At 34.9% G+C, this 22309-nt stretch overlaps 1 protein-coding gene across 1 annotated transcript; it reads right to left on the minus strand.

Moving 5' to 3' along the window:
* Positions 1-4824: 4824 nt before the first annotated feature.
* On the minus strand, positions 4825-5684 carry LOC110791562 (F-box/LRR-repeat protein 13-like). Its single transcript, XM_056832822.1, has one exon. It carries the CDS (start codon positions 5682-5684, stop codon positions 4953-4955), a length of 732 nt encoding a protein of 243 aa, XP_056688800.1. The 3' UTR covers positions 4825-4952.
* Positions 5685-22309: the final 16625 nt, after the last annotated feature.

The following is a 22309-nucleotide window of genomic DNA, read 5'->3' on the forward strand; positions in this document are numbered from 1 at the left end:
CTTCAATGCATACTCTATGCTTTTCCCCGTCGGGGGGATTAGTACAACTCCTGCTCCTGAGCCGTTTATTGTGGAAGATCCGTCAGTGAAGACCTCCCAAGTGCTTTTCGTATCATCCAGCATTTCCTGGTATGAGCACTCGGCCAAGAAGTCTGCCAATGCTTGTGCTTTGATTGCTGTCCTCGGCTGATATTTGATGCCGAACTCTGATAGTTCGAAGGCCCAGGCAGCCAATCTTCCTGACCTCTCTATTTTGTCGAGTACTTTCTCGAGCGGTTGGTCAGTTAGTACTGTGATCTGGTGGGAGTCGAAGTATGGCCTCAGTTTTCGTGCAGCTACCACTACTGCATATGCGACTTTCTCGATGAGCGGGTACCGGGTTTCGGCCCCTGTGAGTGTTCGGCTGGTGAAGTAGATTGGCTGTTGCTTCTTTTCTTCTTCCCGAAGAAGCACTGCGCTGACGGTTCCAGGGCTAACTGCGACATATAGGTACAGGGTTTCCCCCTCCTTTGGTCTGGCCAGTGTCGGCAGTTGGGCTAGGTGGGCTCTGAGTTGCTGAAAAGCTTCTTTTTGCTCCTGTTCCCATATCAGTTCGGGATCCACTTTCCTCGGGACCCCCTTTTTCTTGACTGGTTCTGCTTCTCCTCCGGGGAGGTTCTTTGGTTTCAGTGCTTTGAAGAAGGGGGCTCCCTTGTCCGAGGCTTTTGATATGAACCTTGTTAGTGCGGCTAACCTGCCGGTTAGCCCCTGCACATCTCTCTTGGTCTTCGGCTCGGGTAAATCCAATGCCGCTTGGACTTTGTCTGGGTTCGCATCAATTCCTCTTTCGCTCACCATGAATCCGAGGAACTTCCCTGACTTCACCCCGAAGACGCATTTTTTTGGGTTCAGCTTCATGCTGTATTTCCTCAGATTTCCGAAGGTCTCTGCCAAGTCTTTGACATGGTCTTCCTCCTTGATGCTTTTTACGATGGAGTCATCCACGTAGACCTCCACGTTCCTCCCTTTCTGGTCGGCGAAGACGTGATCAACTAACCTCTGGTAGGTGGCTCCGGCATTTTTCAAGCCGAAAGGCATCATTTTGTAGTTGAACACTCCTGCGCTTGTGATGAACGCTGTCTTTGCCCTGTCATCGGGGTGCATGAATACTTGGTGGTAGCCTGAAAAGGCATCCATGAAGCTGAGCAGTGCATGGCCGCTGGTGGAGTCAACCAATTGATCTATCCTTGGCAGGGGATAGCAGTCTTTGGGGCAGGCTCGGTTCAGATCTGTGAAATCTACGCACATTCGCCATAAGCCGTTCGCTTTTTTGACCATCACCACGTTGGCCAGCCACTTCGGATACATGCATGGTTCGATGAATCCGGCCTCTTGCAACTTTTTTACCTCCTCGGCGATGGCTTTGTTTTTCTCCGATGAGTAATTTCTCTTTTTTTGCTTGATTGGTCGAGCTTCAGCGTTGACGTCCAGCTTGTGACAAATCAGCTTCGGATTTATCCCTGGCATATCTGCTGCTGACCATGCAAAGATGTCTTTGTGATCCCTGAGTAGTCGGATCAAATCGATTCGGAGCCCCGAGCTTAGGCCCTTGCCTATTCGGACGCTCCTGTCTGAATTATCTTCGAGGAAGATATCCTCCATTTCTTGATCTGGCTCAGGAGACAGGGTTTCGGGGCGAGCATCAACTTCCGCGGGAGATAGGCTGCTCGTGCTTGCTCTTCTCCTTTTTGCCTCGTTTTCCTCTCCCGTGGCTCCTTTTTCTTCCTCGGGGCCGTCCCCTAGTTTGGGTTTTCGGACAGCAGTGTGGCAGGTTCTTCTCGCCACTTCTTGATCACCTCTGATTCGTTCGGCGAATCCTGCATCCGAGACGTATATCATCAGCTGATGGTATGTGGAGGGGACTGCTTGCATCTTGTGAATCATGGTTCTTCCCATGATTACGTTGTATACGGAGTCGCAGTCCATCACCAGAAATTCGTCCCGAAGGGTTTTTGCTGCTTGGCCTTCACCCACCGTGACTGGCAGGGTGATCTTTCCTCGAGGGATAGCTGCGGATCCGTTGAATCCGATCAGAGGATAACTGACTTTTGTCAGCGCTTCCTCTGGTTCTTCGAGGATCAGCTGCTCGAAGCAGTTTCTGAAGATGATATTGACGGCACTTCCTCCGTCGACTAACACTCGATGTACGTTGTGGTTATTGAGGTCCATGGAAATGACTAGAGGATCGTCATGTTTGTACTGGACTCCGAAGCAATCATCAGCAGTGAAGGTCATGTTCGGGGGGTGTGGCTGGTTGTCTCCCACCGCGCTGAAGTTGACCCGATGGGAGAGGGCTCTTAAGTGTTTCTTGCTGGCTTGGCCAGACTTCTGTCCCCCGAACACCACTAGGATGTCATTCTTCTTGTGCCCTGTTGCTTCGTAGACCCTCTTCTGGGGTTGCTCGTGTTGTTTGCCACTTGCGGCCTTTTCTTTTTCCTCCCTTCAGTCTAACAAGTACTGTTTCAGGTAGCCTCGGCGAACGAGGTCCTCAATGTTGTCTTTCAGCGAGTTGCATTCTTCGGTGTGGTGACCGAAGTCATCATGAAACTCGCACCATTTGTTCTTGTTTCTCCGAGCTGGGTTGGACTTGAGCTTCCCAGGTAGTTTCCACTTTTCATCATTTCTGTTGAGGCTAAAGATCTCTTTTCGGGGCAGAGCTAGTGGAGTGTAGTTGGTGTATTTGGGTTGAAATTCACCCCTTCTCCCGTCTTTCTTCGGGCTCATCTCTCTAGCTCCTACTTTCTCTTTCCCTTTCCTTGAGCTGCCCTCGGGCTTGCTCTGGGTATTCTTTGTGTCTCTCGGATCCGACGATCCTTTCAGTCTTGCAGCGGCCTTGTTGAACTCTTCAGTTCTGATGAACGCATCGGCCATTTGGAGCACGTCAGCTATTCTGGAGGGGTTCTTCATTGAGAGTTCGTCACGGAACTTCCCCTCCTGGAGCGCGTGCTTCAAGGCGAAGATGGCCACGTCTGGCTGCAAGTTTGGTATGTTTGTTGATTCCTTCATGAATCTGGCCATGAATTCTCTTAGACTTTCGTCTCTTTCTTGTTGGATTGAGGTCAGTTCTGCTGTGGTTCGCTCGGGGCGATTGTTGCTCACGAACTGTGTGCAGAATCTCTTTTTCAGCTTTTTCCAGCTCTTGATCGATCCCTTCGGCAGCGATCTAAACCACTCTCCCGCCACTCCAGTTAGCGTGGTTGGGAAATATTTACACCAACATGCTTCGGAGTAACGACTCAGGAACATTTGCTGCTCGTAAGAGATGACATGATCCCTCGGATCTGTGATTCCGCTGTAGGTTAGGTGTGCTGGCAGCCTTACCTTTGGTATTTCTTCCATGATTAGCTCGTCCGAGAAAGGGGATGACGTGGGAGTCATGATTCTTTTCCCGAGTCTAGCCCTGATGCCTTCGTTTGCCGAGGTTCTGTGATTAGAACGTTCGGGCGTACGATGGGGGCTAGGGGTTCGATCATGCCTCCTGTCTCTTCTTCTCTCTCGGCTACTGACCTCGGGTCGTTCGCCAGATCTGCTTGGCTCGCCTACCCCGAGTCTGTGTGGATCGAAGGTCTTAACCTTGAGTGGACCGAGGGCCTCAACCTGCTGAGCACCGAGCTTCGGATCCGAGTGTTACGAGTAGTCGATTCGCTTTGGAGAGCTGTTGGAGTAGGCGATGGTCTTGCAAACCAATCTGGCTGTTGTTGTGCCCTTTTTTGGGTGTCCCACGTGCTTTCCATCCATCTCGTCGTCAAGTGTGTTCCTGTCAAGGGGAGGAGCTCTCTTTCGGGTCTGGACACTTCTACACTGGGCTGTTCGTTCAGCCTTCGCCTGGTCCTCCTTTCTTCTCTGCGGTCGTTTGCCAATCCTTGCTGCTTCTCATTGAAGAGGAAGTTTTGCATGATGGTCATGGCCGCAGTGAGCTCTTCCCTAGTTGGAATCGGAGGTCCTGCGTTTGTGGCGGTCGTAGCTCTGCTTGGCTGTGACCTCGCCATCGATTGAGGGTGCTCCTCTTGGTCAGATTCTGAATCTGACCGCACCATCATATCGTCATCATTGTTGTTAATAGCATCGTTTACCATTTTCGCGAAAAGAGGTGATTGATGTCTTTCAAAGGCTTTGAAGTGTTCTTCCCCACAGACGGCGCCAAATTGTTCCGGTGTTGTAAATATGGAAAAAATGGGCTTCGAATGAAGGCCCTTTTGTATGTGTTGAAGATCTTGCTTGTTTGAATGAGTAGAGTCCGAATTCACCTGCACAAGAGCAAAGTCACTAGCCTCGGGGGTGTTTCCGAGGAAAGCCCCTCCGATGCCTAAGTAAGAACGATGCTCGGATTCTAGAGAGAAGTTCTCTAGAAGAGTAGTCTTAAGGCGATAAATTCGACGTACCTTGAGGTGTGAGCCTTGGCGGCCTATTTATAGTGTTTGCATAATAAATGCCCATAGGTCATTTATTGCTTTTGGGCCTTGGGCCTTAATGGATGGCTGACTAGCCATTGGTAGGTTTGATGCTGTTTGTTTAGAGCCATTGGGCTTTGGACTTAGTGGCCCAATTGAGAATCAATTGGGAGCCCAAACACTAAGATATGTCAGATTTTCGAAGCTATAGTCCTTCGTTTCAATCAAGGCCTTTAATGTGGTTGAATTCAAGCAAAAAGACCTCACATTAGAAATTATCTGAGGAAGCTGTACTGTCTGGATGAAATAGTCATCTATGGAATTCAAGCAAATATCCGCTTTGACTAATGAACTTGAATTCTTGATAAAACTGAGAAACAATAGACTCGAAGCATCAACTATCAATTCTTCCAATTTAGATGCATCGATAAGAAACTTTCCTTCAGCTCGATTGTATATACGAATATCCAATATCTTCAAATGACTAGCTGATAAATTCATTGTAGTTCCTTTACATAGATACTATAGCCGAAGTTCCAATTTCTTCAAACTAGGAGATATTAAATTTGACATACCATGTTGCGAAAAGTTCCCTGAAAGAGTTGCTTCTTCCAATACTGGGCAAGACTTAAAAAGTAGATCCAATAATTTAGAGTCTAAAATATGGAAACAAATTTCAAGTATCTTTAAGTTGGGAAGATTCACATCAAGTCCATCACGAGTCACTCTACGATAAGGGTATTGAATCAATCGAAGAACAACGAGAGATTGACATCGAAGAATACAACTTGGCAAAGGAATTATAGGCACATACTGCCAATAAGTGCAACCATATACTTGTACCTGAATATGTTCCGGGTTTCGATCACATATACGACGAACCCAAGATTCTACATAAGAGGAGATGTCGATTATGTCTCCGAAGTTTGTGTTGTTCAATGGACGTTGCAAACGGAGATTGAAATTAATCTTCGGGGTGGTAATTATCGGAAGGATTTGATCGATCATAGTGAAGTCACTTTTGTGCAATTGTTGAAAGTGATCGACATCGAAGATGATGTTAGTGACCTGATTCCAGAGGTAACGCCATTGCTGGGATAACACGGATGTGATTACGGCGAATTTAATCGGAAGGCGGGATAGAATTTCAATTAGGATGTTATCCGGGAGTGAACTCAGTCGATCAATTTCGTTCCCTTTGGAAATAAATCTTTTTCGTTTCTTGCTTATAATGGTGCTCTCTATCACCGCCATTATTTTCACTCAAGATGATTTATTGATTGACAAGAGGATTTGCGTTTATTTGTAGGCAAGGGGGTTTGTTTTTTATTCATATTAATTTTTACCAAATCCAAACCCACTTAGGATTCAATCAAATCCAAACCAATTAATTAACCTAGTATAAATTCTAAATTCTTACTCTCTTCCAATCCGATATTCTTGTTCGGATATCAAATAAGAGCTTTTTGGGCTAAACTAGTTTTATTTTATGCTACATTGATTTGAATTTTGAACTCTTAGTTTCAAATCCAAACAAACAAAGTGGCTTAAAATGAACTGAGTCCAATCTAAATCAAATTAAAGAAAAATCGTAAAACGGGTAAGGAGTAGTAATGTAGTAAACCTTCATGCTTCGGTACCTCAGTACTGGAGATGCACAATGAGGCGGTTGAGTGGGTCGTGGGTCGGGATAATTGACACTATCGATACGGTGAAAGCTAGGGTGGGTTGGGTTGTGGAGTGTGTCAGAAAAAGTAGACACAATACGTAATCAACCGTGGGTTACATAGGTGTGGTGGGTTGTGCGGGTTGAGTGGGTCCGATGAGTTTAGACAAGTTTTGGAGTCTGGTGTGCCTCCGATCATGGCTCCGATCAGTCAGGCGGGTCTAGATGTGTTGTGGATTTTGATGTGAGTCCAGTGGGTTTGGACAATTACTTAAACGTTAAAAAAAATTATAATTTTCATAAGCACTTAAATTAATAAAAAAAATTTATGACATACTCACCTAAATGTAGTTGGTGTATTTAAACAATAAAATTAAAACATTTTATACATACAAAATAGTTTAAATTATGGTGGCGGGTCAGGTAGGTCATGGTGTTAGATGGGTTGCGTTTGTGGGTTAGCTGGGTTGTTTTTCGTGGGTTGGGTGGGTCGGGTGTGTCATGGTGAATCGTTTTGGGTTGAGTTGGGGTGTGTTGGAAAAACTGAACCCATGAACATAAAAAAAATTCATGTGATCCGCTATGGGTTGTGTCATGGTGGATTGGGTTGGACCCGTCCCACTGACCATATCTACTAGCTAGTACCTAAATGGTAAATACAAACTTTTATATGTGTAAGATCGTCTTGGTGTCATATAAGTTAAGCAATTAAACCAATTAGCATTGAAACAAATTAGTTAAGCAATAGAATCAATTAGTTAAGAAATGGAACTACAGAGTAATTAGTTAAGCAATCAAAGCGGTATTTGTGGTAAGTCTTACACAAAAGTTGTCTAATTGTAAAACATTACATAAACCCTTCTAAACATTACTACCTCCGTTTCAGAAAGTTCTTTACGCTTTGAAAAATGTGTCCAAAGTATAAAAACTTTGACCGTAAATTCTCACCATTATATACATTAAAACGTTACATGTAAGATCTTGTTATATTGGTCTCGGGATATATTAGTAGTTAAATATTGCATTGGAGTCCGCGCAAATAGTAACTGTAAAGATCTTTTTGAAACGGAGGTAGTACATATTATCAAGGGGCCTTTATCATATAAAATATTAGAAAGTTTCTTTAATTTATAAAACATCAAGACGTTACTTTAATATTTTACCAGGGTTACCTTTTGTCTATTAATTGTGTTACTATTAAATATTAGGCATATTACTAAGGATTACTTCTATTTGTAATTCTAGTTACTTTTATAGTATTAAAGAGTTACTTTTAATCCACCTACTTACTTATTTAGTCACTTAAAGCAATAGGGCGTTTCTTTAATATTTTACCGAGGTTACTTTTTGTATGTTAATGGTGTTACTTTTAAATGGACATGATTACTACTAATATTATTAAAGTTACTTCTATTTCTAATCGGTTACTTCTATTTATAATCTCAATTACTTTTATAGTTTTAGAAGAGACACTTTTAATCATGCTACTTATTCGCTTAAAACATTAGAATGTTACTTTAATACAAAGTATTTTACTATGGTTACTAGTAATATTATTAAGGTACAATTAGCTTAGCCACCTCCAATAAAAATAGAGTAGGCAAAAGCCTATTGAATGTTTAACAAAAGGGAAAAAAACTTATGTTCGCAGCTAATCAGCTATCATATATCTTGCGACCTGCTTCTTTGAGTAAGGGTTAAAATAGGTACTTAACCCGTTGTTTTTTTGGCTACTAGTATAATAGTATTAGACTATTAGGATCCTATTCCAAGTCTACTTGGTATATGGTTCCGTAACAAAGTGAAATTGGGCTAAACAACATGTATTGGTCCATATTTTTTGAAGTTTAAGATAACAAAACTTTTATAGACACCCATAAATATAATTCCCCAACCATAAAAGAACTCCGTTTATGAAAATCAAAAATAAAAATTAGTTTGTAACTAGTATAATACCCGTATGATGCACGATATAATCATCTAAATATAAATCTATTATATATATATATATATATATATATATATATATTTACACTCAAATGAGAAGGGAGCTTAAAATGAGAAGAACTCCTGGCCATTAGATCAATTGAAATTTAACGACCACCTACACCTCCGTGTCAATAAGGACATTAAACAAATTGTGCTTTTCTGTGAAGCTGCGCATGACAAACAAAATTGGGGTATTGAAAAGGTGAAATCAAATCACGATCATCATCAATCATCATCATCACAACTTCTGTATTAAGTCTGATAACTCCACCTCCAAAATTATCATTATTATCCTCTGTTTTACATTAAAAAAAGTTGAGAAAAATTTTCACAAAATTAAAATATCAATTAATCAAATTAAACATTAAAAAATGACAATCAAATACAAAACGTCTTCGATCAACCAAAATACGAAAGACATGCAGTATTTGTTGCTGTTGTATAGTGGTTAATTCCAATTTTCACCCATACGGATAAATCCCTATAATTTATTTAAAATGAGCAAAAATATTTATTCATTTAGTACAAAATGAGCAAAAAAAAAATCAAATGAGCAAAAGAATTTACTCATTTACCATAAATGAGCAAAAAAAAATCAAATGAGCAAAAGAATTTACTCATTCACTATAAATGAGCAAAAAAAAAAAAATCAAATGAGCAAATTTATTATAAACAAATAAGCAAATCTGAAGTAAAACAGTGCACCATTTTGAAGATTTTCCATCACATTTTTAAGAGCTTGAATTGATCAGCTTTTCTTCAATGACGACTCATTGAATTTCTACCAAATTAGAGAAACAATCGGGACACATTATCGATCTACAGGTTTTGAATTGAAAAAATATTGAGGAGAGAGAAAGGGGATGAAGGAAGGTGAACTGGGTAGGTAATAGTAAATAATGAGGTTGAAGAAAAGCCCCCAATGAAAAGAATTGCAGCAATTCATAGGGGAAAAAAAGGATCAAAACTTCACAATATTACAATTACACTCGAGGATACTATATTACAATTAAGAAGGATCAAAACATCAGAACTTCATGTAAATCGAAATTCTACAACACAAGTATTTGCCAAATCAATAAAGCTTGGACTTCCCAACCATGATAGAAATTCAGAATTTCAGCTTGCATATTTTGTAGGAAGTAGATCAGAGATTATGGATGAAAAGAGAGGAAATTTTATTTAATTCACCATCAAAGTAAAAAGAGGAGAGAGAAAATATTCATTGTTGATTTGCAAGATGAGCTGAAGTAGGAGAAAGAAAGAGGTAGGTGGAATTAATTAGTTTGGTCGGTTTCAATACAAAGCAGGCGCTTTTATTGTGGCAATATGTCATCCGTTGGATTAAAAATAATCTCTTCTCATCCTTCTCATTATAAGCATCTTCTCATTGGAGGGGACCATATATATATATATATATATATAGGAGAAAGCTCATGTGAGAACACCCTATATATATGAGAACAGTTTCATATGTAAGAATAAATCTAGGCCTTTAGATCGATTTGCATCTGACCGCTGAGATATATTAGGATAGTAATGGCATTTTTGTAATATTTTGTACATATACCCCCAATTTCCTTCCACTTTCACGCCTGACCTTTCTCTCTCCAAATTTGCAGCAGCTTCATCTTCTTTCTCTCTCTAAACTTTCACTCCAAATTGCAGTTGTGGAATTTCATTGATCTTCATCAAATCCTTTGATTTCGGTTAAATTTATGCAATTTTAACACCGAATTAACGATAATCTTCCCCAAAATTTCCAGATTTCGTGATTTTTAGTTTTAATTAAAGGTATGCTTTCAAATTTGGGTCTACTTTTCAATTATGTAATCCCGCTAATTAACTTGAGTTAATGATTCATGTGCTTAATTTGATTGTTCAGATGATAGTTTGATTGAATAATTTCTATATTTCGTGTTTATTATTCAATTCATTTTGATTTCTTTGATGTTATGAAAATTCAATTAATTTTGCATTCATGTTTGCCGAAAAGTTGTGTATCGTGTTCTTAGGTTTTTTTTGTTTGATTCCATATTTTATGTTGATTATAATAGGTTGATAATTCAAGGTAGAGTTATGATCTGCTTAGTTTGAAATATGGAACTTCAACCTATAATCCATAATGATTACTATCAACATTCCATTAATTGTCATTCCTATTAATTTATGTCGATGGAATTATATTATGAATTGTCATTCCTTATGTTCTAAACTAGTAGTGTATATGTTCTGAATTAGAGTTGCTTAGGTTCTGAATTAGAGTTGGTTATGTTCTGAATTAGAGTTTCTTATGTTCTGATTCTTATGAAGGTTTTTATGTTTGTTCTGAACTAATATTAATTTTTTTTTATAGATTAGTTGTTAAAAATGAATAACGTGCTAGTTATTCTAATGCAATTGTTTATATTACTCCTCAAGCATTACCCTTGCAGGATAAGAGAATGGATGAAATAAAGCTACTCTAAGAATGAAATATAAGAGTGTTGATGAGTGTATTGACTTTACTAAAGCTTATACATATACTACAACTGTTGGATTTAATACTATGAAATTTGTCACTACGAGAAGAAAGAAAAAGATATTGTGGCTTTCCAATGTTGTTTATGCAATAAGTGGGTTTCAGGATGAAACATAGGACAAAGGTTGATGATATTTCCAAGCTGAATAAAGAAGGGAAAACTAAGGAAGTCTAAGTGTAAGTTACTAGCTAGAAGAAGGGTTATCACTTGTGTTGGGTGCAAGACCCAAATCACAATAGGACTTTGTAATGATGGGGGTTATGTATAGTGACAAGATTCTGAGAATGATGGATATAGTCACCCCCCTGTTTACACTTTAGTTGTAATAATTTCATAGAGTGGAGGAAATTGAACATATCTATATTATTTATGATCATATCATATGGTTATAACATTGAGAATGTGCGGGTTCTTCCTTCTGTTGATCAATGATGTATGTGGTCTCCCAATTTATAATCTTCTTGACTTGTCTCCCTAAAATGCTCGCCAACAGTCTGGCTTAATGATTGCATGGATAAATGATGAATCTGGTTGATCCCATTTTATTTGGCAGGGTAACCAGTTGCGTATGTTCTAATTATTGTTGCATGTTGCATATGTTCTAATTATTGTTGCATATGTTCTAAATATTGTTGCATATGTTCTAATTATTGTTGCATATGTTCTAAATATTGTTGCATACATTCAAATTGTTGTATTTTCTATAAATATCATTATTTTCTTGAATATTTAGTTAAAACCTATTAGCTCAAATGGTAGAGCAATGTGCCATTGCACATGGATGTAGGTTCAAATCCTACATAGGTTGTTCACAACACACAACTTAGCTCCAATATACTTATAGGGATAGATCCTACAAGAGAGTTACCCTCCAGCACAAGCTAAGATAAGTGTCTTAAACACCCACCCATGACTCGAGAATATCAGCCTCGTCCTTGATGATCTTATTTTTTAAGCTTGGTAGTGCAACTCTATCAACTTAGCTTATCTTATAGAAATTTTTTTCGTTGTTAGGGCTAGGGCATCAAAGGTTGGTAGAGTATAGCCACCGGCAAGGACACCCCATCAGCGGTTTTAATTCCAATGATTCTTCTGTCATCACCTCTTTGGAATATATCGACAACAACTCGTGATAATTTGTTGTCAAATGCTATGCATAAAGGTCATGTTGCGGATTTCCCGCAAGCAGTTACCCCTGTGCTTTCTTATCAGACCCCGCCAATGAGGAATTATGTTGGTCATACATCTTGGCCATCTCGGTCATGCTTCCCTGCTCCCCTGACTAGTTTCTCTACAAACAACTGCCTTTAGTTCAAGAGTTAGATTTTATGTTCTAAAAACCAAGGCTAATGTTCTAAAAATTTATACATATGTTCTAAAGTAAGTAGAACAAATCCAAAAGTAAATATAAGTGATTCAAAAGTAAAGAATCATCAAATAGAAGAATTAATTAATATCATAAACAGAATATAAAGAGTTGCCTATGTAGGATTCGAACCTACATCATTGTGCAATCGCACAAAGCTCTACCAATTGAGCTAATAGGCATTGTCCCAAAACATCAAGCATTAACAACCGTTACTTGTAACAACACCACATGCACAAAACTGCTAGTAGTAGCCAAACATAGCAGAACAGTTGCCCAATATATAGTCAATAAAAGGAATCATACCACCCTAGACTCACCCACAACATTCCTCCCTGCAAAACAAATAGCATGCACCAGCAGCCATGCAACCACTTAAGAACAACACCAATCTATGCAACAACTATATTAGCCCATAATTTTGCACATGAAAACCCAACATAGCTAACCTGACCTGAATTGTCATAGAAACAAGCCAAAAATCAGACCTAAAGCACATTCATGAATATATTTGATACAAGAAGAGAACATTGAAACATACATTTCTAGTTTTAGAACATCTTGTTATGAATTTTAGAACATAAAATATACATAAATAATAGCTTTTCTACATGTAGAGAACAGTATAAAATTATGTTCTAAAAGTTGAACTTAATGTTTTTAAAAGCGAGCCTTCATATTCTAAAGAATTGAGATGATGAAATATTACCCAATATTTGAAAGGATGTCAGCTAAGAGTGTTTTTTCGATAATTGGAATAAAAATGGACTCCGACACTGGTGTTTTATCACTTTATAAACTAGTGATACGTTGTAAAAAATAATGTTCTAAAAGGTGAAACTTAATGTTATAAAAAGAGAAGCTATATGTTCTAACAATTGAATTTATATGTTCTAACAAGTGAAGCTATATATTCTATACATTATTTCTATATGTTCTAATCAGTTAAGCTACATGTTCTAAGAAGTTAAGCTATATGTTCTACAAAGCAGTGTACACATCAGTAAGAAAGGCAATGGACTAAAAAAAAAAATATCCTTTCACTCTACCCAAATATTCTACCAATATATATTTTGATGTACCTTATTTGTATTCTACCATGTTTTAAAATGTGGCTTGTTGAAAACTCTTCTTATAGTTTATGGACAAACTAAATTAGGAAACTAAGATCCGTATATATTTTGTTATATAAAACATCGTGTCTATTTTCAGTCTTCCCAGCCCCTACTCCTATCCCAACCCTACTCTCAAAACCTCCCCTGCTCTGCCATATATTACACCTAGTCAAATAAGATGTGAAAGACTGATCTTTTTGAATTATTCGTATATAAGTGGATAGAGGAATGAGAGCTTACACATATCTCATAAGCGGACCACATTGTTTGAATGGTTAGTAAAGTCAGAACATGAGCCACAACTAGTATTAACCATTGCCTAGATCCAAAAGACATACACTATGAGCCACTAAATATATTTGTTCTAAACCATGAAATTTCATTTTCTTAATTTAACTTTCATGTTTTAATGTCATTATGCCATATAATGGTAAGTGTAGTCCAGTCACTCCAGCTCAAACCTCCCCTACCCTAGTAAATGGTAAGTGTAGTCAAATAACATCTATATCTACCAATATTACTTATGTTCTAATCATTAAACAATTTTGTTCTAAACAGTAAGCTTTCATGTTCTACATTCTTAACCTTCATGTTCTAAAGTACTGAGAGTATAAAATTTTACCAAATATTGCACATGATGTCCTTTATAATTGATGACAGGACAATTTTCTTCGTTATTTTGGCGCGTTTATTCTCATTTCCTCTGTTTAACATATAACTATTACTCTTAGAACATCATAAAATATCGAAAATTAGAAGAAGAAAAAAAGAGTAAAATTCTGAATTCTCAAATTAATTCAAAAATTCAGAAATTAAATTCTTATAAAAAATACTTATCCTAATACACTAAAAAGTAGAGAATAGCCAACTTATCAACTAGTTAACAACATCATAATATAGCATAAGCCTTTTCCAATTTCCCTTATTAGGCTTAGAAGCATACTGTGAAAATCTATAAATCCCGACAAGTGTGGGCAGCTAACTATGAAAGTCCATACCATATACTTCGTATAAACCTTTAAAACATATGCAATAATGATACGAACATCTGCAATAATAACTAGAACATATTCAATAATAATTAGAACATATGCTATTGTAATTAGAACATATACAATAATGATTAGAACATATGTAATGATACTTTAGTACATAAGCAAGATTAGGACTAGACCCTAAAACTTTAATATCTACCGAGTCCAGAACCAACCTATGGCATGAACCAACTGATTATGAATTTGTCCATTAATTTCCAGACTTGAACTACCTCGGCTTCGAGGTTAACTGGAAAACGCCCTAACCGGGCTTATCCCTGTCCCATGGCAACCTCTAAAATCAACATATTATGACAAGCATTTCCTAACATAGAGTAGTAAAAATATTCGGCCATAATATCTCTTGTTCTGAAAAAATGAGTTAGTTGTTCAAAGCTGGAAATTTTTGTTCAAAGCTTATAAAAAACACTTTCAAAACAGAGAAACAGGCCACCAACTACATTTTCAATTCAACTATATGACACATTCCTAAACCGAGCTCTTGAAGCGCCTTCTAGTATACTGAATATTAGATGCAGGTCATGAAAGAACTTCTCTTAGTCCATTTTACTCTATATGTGTCCCTGAGGTAATCAATGCACTGTTATAAATCAAAGTAGGAGTTATACAGAAACCTAAAGCTAAACTACACAACTACATCCCCAAGGGAGCCTTTTGTGTCTCCAAATTCAATGTAACAAATGGAGAGGAACAAAAGTGAAATCTCCGAACCAACAATTACACTCAAAGCTCACAATAAGATAAGTTACGAAGCCACTTGTTACTAAACTATTCAATGAATGTGTAAAATTATAGTTCAGAACACATGCACTTATTGTTCAGAACATATGCAAATATAGTTCAGAACATATGCAAATATAGTTCAGAACATATGCAATTACAGTGAACATTAAAATTCAGAGCATATAACTACTAGTTTTAGAGCATCATAAGATATCGAAAAAATATCTTAAAATTCTCAAATTAATTCTGAAAATCAGAAATTAAATTCTTATCAAAATACTAAAAATTCATATCGGAACATCCACAATTACAACAACGATCAAATATAAGGAACATAAAAATTAGCAAAATCGCTAGAAACATCCACAAATTTGCAGAACAAATAATTACAAAAATAAATTTCGAAAAATTCCGAAAATAATTACAAAAACTTCGCTAAAATTAAAGCATTGAATACTTACTCTCATGGATCTTCTAGATATTTTGGTGGTTTTTTAGTATTTCTTTTTGGCTGAAAATCAAAATTTAACAAAGATAACTTCAATTAATGTATAAAAACAAAGAAAGTAGTTCGAATTAGTTCGAATTAGGTTAAAATTTTGCCAAGATCCAAAAGATCGATAGACGCTATGAGCCACTAAATATATTTGTTCTAAATCGTGAACTTTCATGATCTTAATTTTAACTTTCATGTTCTAAATTCATTATGCCATATAATGGTAAGTGTAGTCCAGACGTCCAGTCACCCCAGTCCATTCACTCTAGCCCGAACCTTCCCTGATGTAGTAAATGGTAAGTGTAGTCAAATAACATCTAGTTTCTACCAATATTTTTTATGTTCTATACATTAAACAATTTTTTTCTAAACAATGAGTTTTCATGTTCTACATTCTTAACCTTCACATTCTAAAGTATTGAAAGCATAAATATTACCCAATATTGCTCATGATATCTTTCATAGTTGTTTGGCGCATTTATTCTCACGTTCTCTGTTAAAAAATGCAAAGCATATAACTATTACTTTTAGAACATCATAAGATGTCGAAATTACCATCACTATCCCTAATTTTTGATGTTTTAAAAAGTAACTTCTATGTTCTAAATATTAAACAATTTTGTTCTAAACAATGAACCTTTATGTTCTAAATGTTGAACCTTCATGTTCTAAAGAATTAAGATTATAAAATATTACCAACATTTTTCAATGATGTCCTTCAGATTTCTTCTTCGACAATTGTACTATCAACGCGCTCGATTTAGCTCTGAATTTTTGGCATGTTTAATCTCATTTACGTCCTTTGAATTTTCTCTGTTTCAAATTTCAGAACATGTAACTATAAGTTTTAGATCATGGTTTATTTCATAAATCAGTAAATATAGAAAACAAATTAATTTAAAGATTAGAAAAATCAGAAATTAATAACCTAAAATTCAAAAATTCAAAAACTGATCACAAATAAAGTAAAATAAAAACATGAACAATTAATTAAAAAATTAATCACAAAAGTTCAGAACAAACTGATTCTGGATTCAGAAATCGATCAAAAAAAATCCAGAACAAACTGATTCTAAATTCAGAAAAAATAAAACAACAAATAGAACATCAAATACTACAATCAGAACATTCAATCTACTCAATTACTTACGAATTTTCTATATTTTTACCTTACAATCAAAACTTATCACAAATTAACTAAAATAATGTTTAAAAACAAGGAAAATAGTTTGAATTTTGTGTATTTCATTTACCTTCTTCGTTCGTATTTTTTTTCCAGGTTGATTTGTTGAATATTCACCTTCGTTCATCTTCAACTGACAAAATTATGTAAAAATTAGCGGTACTTGTAGTAGAAGAGAAGAAATATAGAACAATGAAGCGAGACTTTACCTTAAATCAGTAAGTAATCGGCGATTTTGGAGCTTGATCGCCGTTCTCTAGAGCTTTAATGGTTGTTTCTGGAGGAGAGAGAAAATGGTGAGAGAGAGGGTGGAGGATAATCGTTTGTAGAGAGAGAGCGTGAATACTGAGATTAGTTTGAGAGAGAAAGGGGCGTGGGTTTTATTATGTTAGTAGTTGGAAGGTTATTTACATATTTCCATTAATTGGTTTTAATCCTAGCCCTTAGATTGAATCTAATCCTACGGATTAGATTCATTCTCATATATACTAGTATACTCACATAGGGACCTATTTTCACCGGATCCCTCCCCTATATATATATATATATATATATATATATATATATATATATATATATATATATATATATATATATATATATATATATATATATATATATATATATATATATATATATATATATATATATATATAAAGGAGGCATATTTGCTGAAATATTAGAGCGCCACCTAGTATTACTATTGGTTTCGGCCAATGAAAAATAAGATTTCTAATTTATTTTTGAATTAAAAAAAAAGTGCCACGTAGATAATTAATTAGGTGCCATGTAGATATTTTAGATAATTAATTAATAATATGTACAACTCCATCAAAAATTAAATACTCTATTAATTAAAAAAAATCTAAAATAAAATTTAATCCAAAATTAAACGCTAATCTAAAATAAAATTCTGTCCAAAGTCAAACACTAATACAAATAATATTAGAGCACCACGTATGAAATCTGATGGTTTCGGCCAATGAAAAGTAAGATTTCTAAATTATTTTTGAATTAAAAAAGTCGAGTGCCGCGTAAATAAATAATTAGGTGCCACGTAAATATTTTATTAATTAATTACTAATATATACAACTCCATATAAAATTAAACACTCAAATAATTAAAAATAAATCTGAAATAAAATTCATCCAAAATCAAAGACTAATCTAAAATAAAATTCAATCCAAAATTAAACATAAATCCTAGAGTGCCACGTAGGAAATTCAATGGTTTCGGCTAATGAAAAATAAGATTTCAAAATTATTATTGAATTAAAAAAGTCCGGTGTCATGTAGATAAATAATTAGGTGCCACGTAGATATTTTTATTAATTAATTATTAATATTATGCATCTGCAAGTTCATCCGAAATCAAACACTCTAATAATTAAAAAATAAATCTAAAATGAAATTCAATCCAAAATTATAATATAACAGTTGATATACATAGGAGTTTTATTTTAACTTAACAATTTAATAGAATCCGTGCATCGCACGGGCTAAAATCTAGTTTATATGAAATCTGGTAGACACAATTATCATTCGGTTAGTCATGACTTTGAGGCTGGTCGGCGTCTCCACACTCGTACTCGTCTAAAATTCTAATCCCTATCCCCGTCACCCACGATGAGAAAAGTAATCACCCCTCCCAATCGATCTCCTTCTAACGGGTTAAAAGTGAAACTCATCCCCAATCTATCACCCACCCGTGTATCCACACTCGCCTCAAACCCACCACATGACTCAACATTTTTTTTGGTAAGAGAGTTTGAATTTTGAAATTCTACTATAGAGCCTTCTACAATTCCAGTGTCTTATTAGAATAAATAAACAAAACATTATAATATGTATTCTCTCCGTCCGAATTTAATCGTTGCAATAGTCTTTTCACGGAGTTTTATGGGATAAGTATTGTAAGCATATATTATATAATCTAATAAAAAAATAGGTACCATGGGAGATAGTGGGAATTTTTTTATATAGAATCAAGTATAAGAGAGGGAATTAGAGAGTGACATAGCTCCACATCAATATCTGTTATACGAAATTGCGCGCAAAGATTTTTCATTAGATACAATGTAAAATAAAGGCAAATATATTACCCAACAAATTATCAAAAACAAAGAAACTAATATATAATATAAAAATGATACAAAGTTATTAAAAAAATTATGTTTCAATACGCATGTTTTACACAACCTTGATAAATACTACTTCGAATATTAAAATAAAGGAAAATATTCGTTATAAATATCCTCGGTCAATATAAGACACATATTTTAAATAAAAATTGACAATACGTGCAATTAGTCATTAATAAATTAAAGTTAAATATTATAATACATGCTTTGAGATGTTAAACATTTTAAATAAAAAGATGTTTTAGACAACCTTGTTAAAATATTTTTATTTTTATTTTAAACAAATTATTGTCATATTGTAAATAATGTGATATTGAAATAGATTCTTAGTATAACTTTTAGTCAATGATCGATCTTGATATATATACAAGATATTTCAACATGCATGTTATTGTAGTAGTATTAATAATAATTAAAAAATTTATTCCCATAAGTAAATAAGTACTCCCTCCATTCCTAAATGATCTTCCTATTTGATGTTTGGGGTGGAAAATAAGAAAATGGAATCTTGTAATGATTGGGTGTAAGAGTAATGATTGGATGTAAGAGAAAATAATAAATAAATGAAGAAAAGTAATAAAGAAATGAAGGAGAGAGAAGATATTTTTATTAAAGTAATAAAAAATCACAAAAGTGGGGTTGGGTGGGTGAATGGGGAAATGTGAATGAATTTAATATGGGATGGTGGGGAAATTTATGGTAAAAAGTAATGTCCAAAAATAAAAACAGGAAGATCAAATAGGAACGACATTTATAGAAACAGGAAGATAAAAAAGGAATGGAGGGAGTATTTCATAGTGTAATTGATTTATTACCATAAGTAATTAGAAGATTTAAGTAAAAAAATATACGAAGTTTATTATCATTTAATATCACATTTATTGTCATATTATGTGTTTGGAAGTAGATTATTGTTTATTAAAGATATTATACTTGTAGTAAATAATATGGTTATTAAATTTGCATATCAGAGAGCGGTGTTTGACAATTCCACATGGATTTACCCCTCTTTAGCTTAGTACTCTGTATATAAATGTTTGTTAAAAATTGGCAAAAATATAATTCAATTGTTTACCCTTAAATATTTGGAGGAGCTTTTTTAAATAGAGAGGACCACATGTTAGTTGCGCTTCGATTTTCTTATTACTACTTCTTCCAATTTTTTTGATATTACCAAATTTATTTTCACGGTTGCCAGTAAGTAACTTAAACTATTAATATCTTAAATATCAAATTGAAAAAATTATTAGAAAAAATGGTAGTATTTTGTAATTATTTAGATAAATCCAAAAAATGATACAGAGTATATACTATGTTCATCATACGTATTAATAGTCCGAAAAAAAGATAAAAAGTACAGAGATGTGTGAATATAATAGTTAGTGTAAAAATAGAAGTCTTGTATCTAAAAAATTGAGGAATTATTTAGTAGAGTAGATAGATAGATTAGGTTAAGCAAAGTTTGACCATGTTTAAGAAAGTTGCATACTTTTTTTTATAAAGTAATAAAATATTACTATCAATGGCGGCTATAATTATCAAATTTAATTGTTAAAATACTATACAATATTATATAATAACCTTTTTTTATACTCTTATTCATACTTGGTTGATTTTCTAAGTTATTTGTATTCTAATTACTCCCTCCGTATTTTAAAAAGAGATAAACTTTGACCGGCACGTAGTTTTAGGAGAGTGAGTTGATTTTATAAAATAAGATGAAAGTGGGGTAGTGGGTGAATTATTTATTATACTAAAAAAATAATGTGAGTAAGTGTGGAGACCACAAGAAAGTGAAAGATATTAATATAATTGGAAGTGGAGACCAAGACATGTCAAAAAAGGAATGTATATCTCTTTTTAAAATACGACCGTTTAAAGAAAGTGTATCACTTTTTAAAATACGGAGGGAGTGTGCAAGTACAAATCGGTAGATTACACTAATTATTTTTTATAAATATCTCATCACGTACTCCGTATATAGGATTAATTTTGTAGTAAAATATAATCATATATTGTTATATTTGTTACCAAAAAAAAAAGATTTTATAAAATACTTCTCATGTCTAGAATGACATCTTTTTTTTAGGGAAAATAGAACCAAATACTTTATTGGGTGAAGCTTAACAAAATAACTTTACAATCAAGTATTTTATTTTTAATTTTTTTATATCAAAAGAGAAGTCAATCAATGAATGACGTTTGTTATCACCAAATTGATTTCCTCTCTTTTAGTATAATATACTAGTATAGTACCAGTGCGATGCACGATTTACATATTTTAATTTTAAGTGCAAAGGTAAAAAAAATTTGAAAAGAAACATAGAAAAATACGTAGATTTGTTTATTCCTTTTCATGCTTCACCCATAATTTCACGTTAGGTATAAAAATCAGTTATCATCGTATAAACCGTTGGGTTGGTCCCATCGTTTATAACCCGAACAGTTAATAACCCGCGAGCTGGAACCCAAAACTCAATTATATTCAACCCAAACCGACCAGAAAATATTAATTAATCCGATTAAGATACTAAACCCGATAACACATTGTTCCGCAGCAACTGACTCGTTTCAACCCGAATCGAATGGATCCTAATTTCGTTAATGACTCAATCTGTTTCAATCGAACCGTTTGAACCCGAGGAAAACACGTTTACAACCCAATTTTTTTTTAACTCGTAACCCGTTTAATTCGAATCCTTTATAGCCCATAACCCGGTCATAACCTGTTTAATTTTAATTTTTTTTAAAAGTGAATATATGACATGTGATAATAGTTGTCAAATGCGTTGATGGTAACCATATATATTTGTAAGGATACCTTGACCAGTTGTAGTGAATAGTATAACTGTATAATATTACTCTTGAATGAGAATGACGAGATCTAACATAACCTTATATATAATGGCATTATAAACTGGATATCAAAATATTGAACTATAATATTCCGTATAGTGTAATGTACATAATGATCAATTTCAATATTAGTTCACTACTACAAAAAAGGGCTAAGAGACCCTTCCAAAATGGCTAAAGAGATCTCCTTTCAAGGGGTCTCTATCTCACAGGTCTCTTTGATAAAGAGACCCCCTCATCGAGAGGGGGTCTGTTTGTTAAAAGCTAGAGACCCCCCACGTAAGAAAGAGGGTCTCTTATGTAAAAGCTGGTGAAAATATTTTAGAAGGGAAAGAGACCCCTTATTAGAGATGGTAGATCTGTTTTTTAAAATGTTCAGACCCCATAAGTAAGATAGGAGGTCTCTTTGAATATTTTTATTTTTGTTTATTAAAGAAGTTAAGACCTCATATATAGATAGGGGGTCTCTTTGTTATTTTTATTATTATTTTTGTTTACAAATTAAGACCTAATATCTTAGATATGGGGTCTCTTTGAATTTTTTATTATTATAACTAGAGAGCCTTTATTACACCTGAGGGGTCTCCTGACAACCTTTTTTTTTAAAAAAAAACAAAAGAAATCGATAATAGCAGAATAATACAGGTCGATCAACAATATATTCAGAATTAATATGCATATTAAACCTGCGTTTACACCTCTAAACTACCGGCCAGCAGACACCGCATTAATATACACATTACACCTGCGTTTACACCTCTATAAAT

This window comes from Spinacia oleracea, chromosome 6 (assembly GCF_020520425.1).
Source record: "Spinacia oleracea cultivar Varoflay chromosome 6, BTI_SOV_V1, whole genome shotgun sequence".
NCBI lineage: Eukaryota > Viridiplantae > Streptophyta > Magnoliopsida > Caryophyllales > Amaranthaceae > Spinacia > Spinacia oleracea.

What these genes read in the sequence shown, in the direction of transcription:
- LOC110791562 (XM_056832822.1), bottom strand. Translation starts at nt 5,684, where the DNA reads ATGGCGGTGATAGAGAGCACCATTATAAGCAAGAAACGAAAAAGATTT.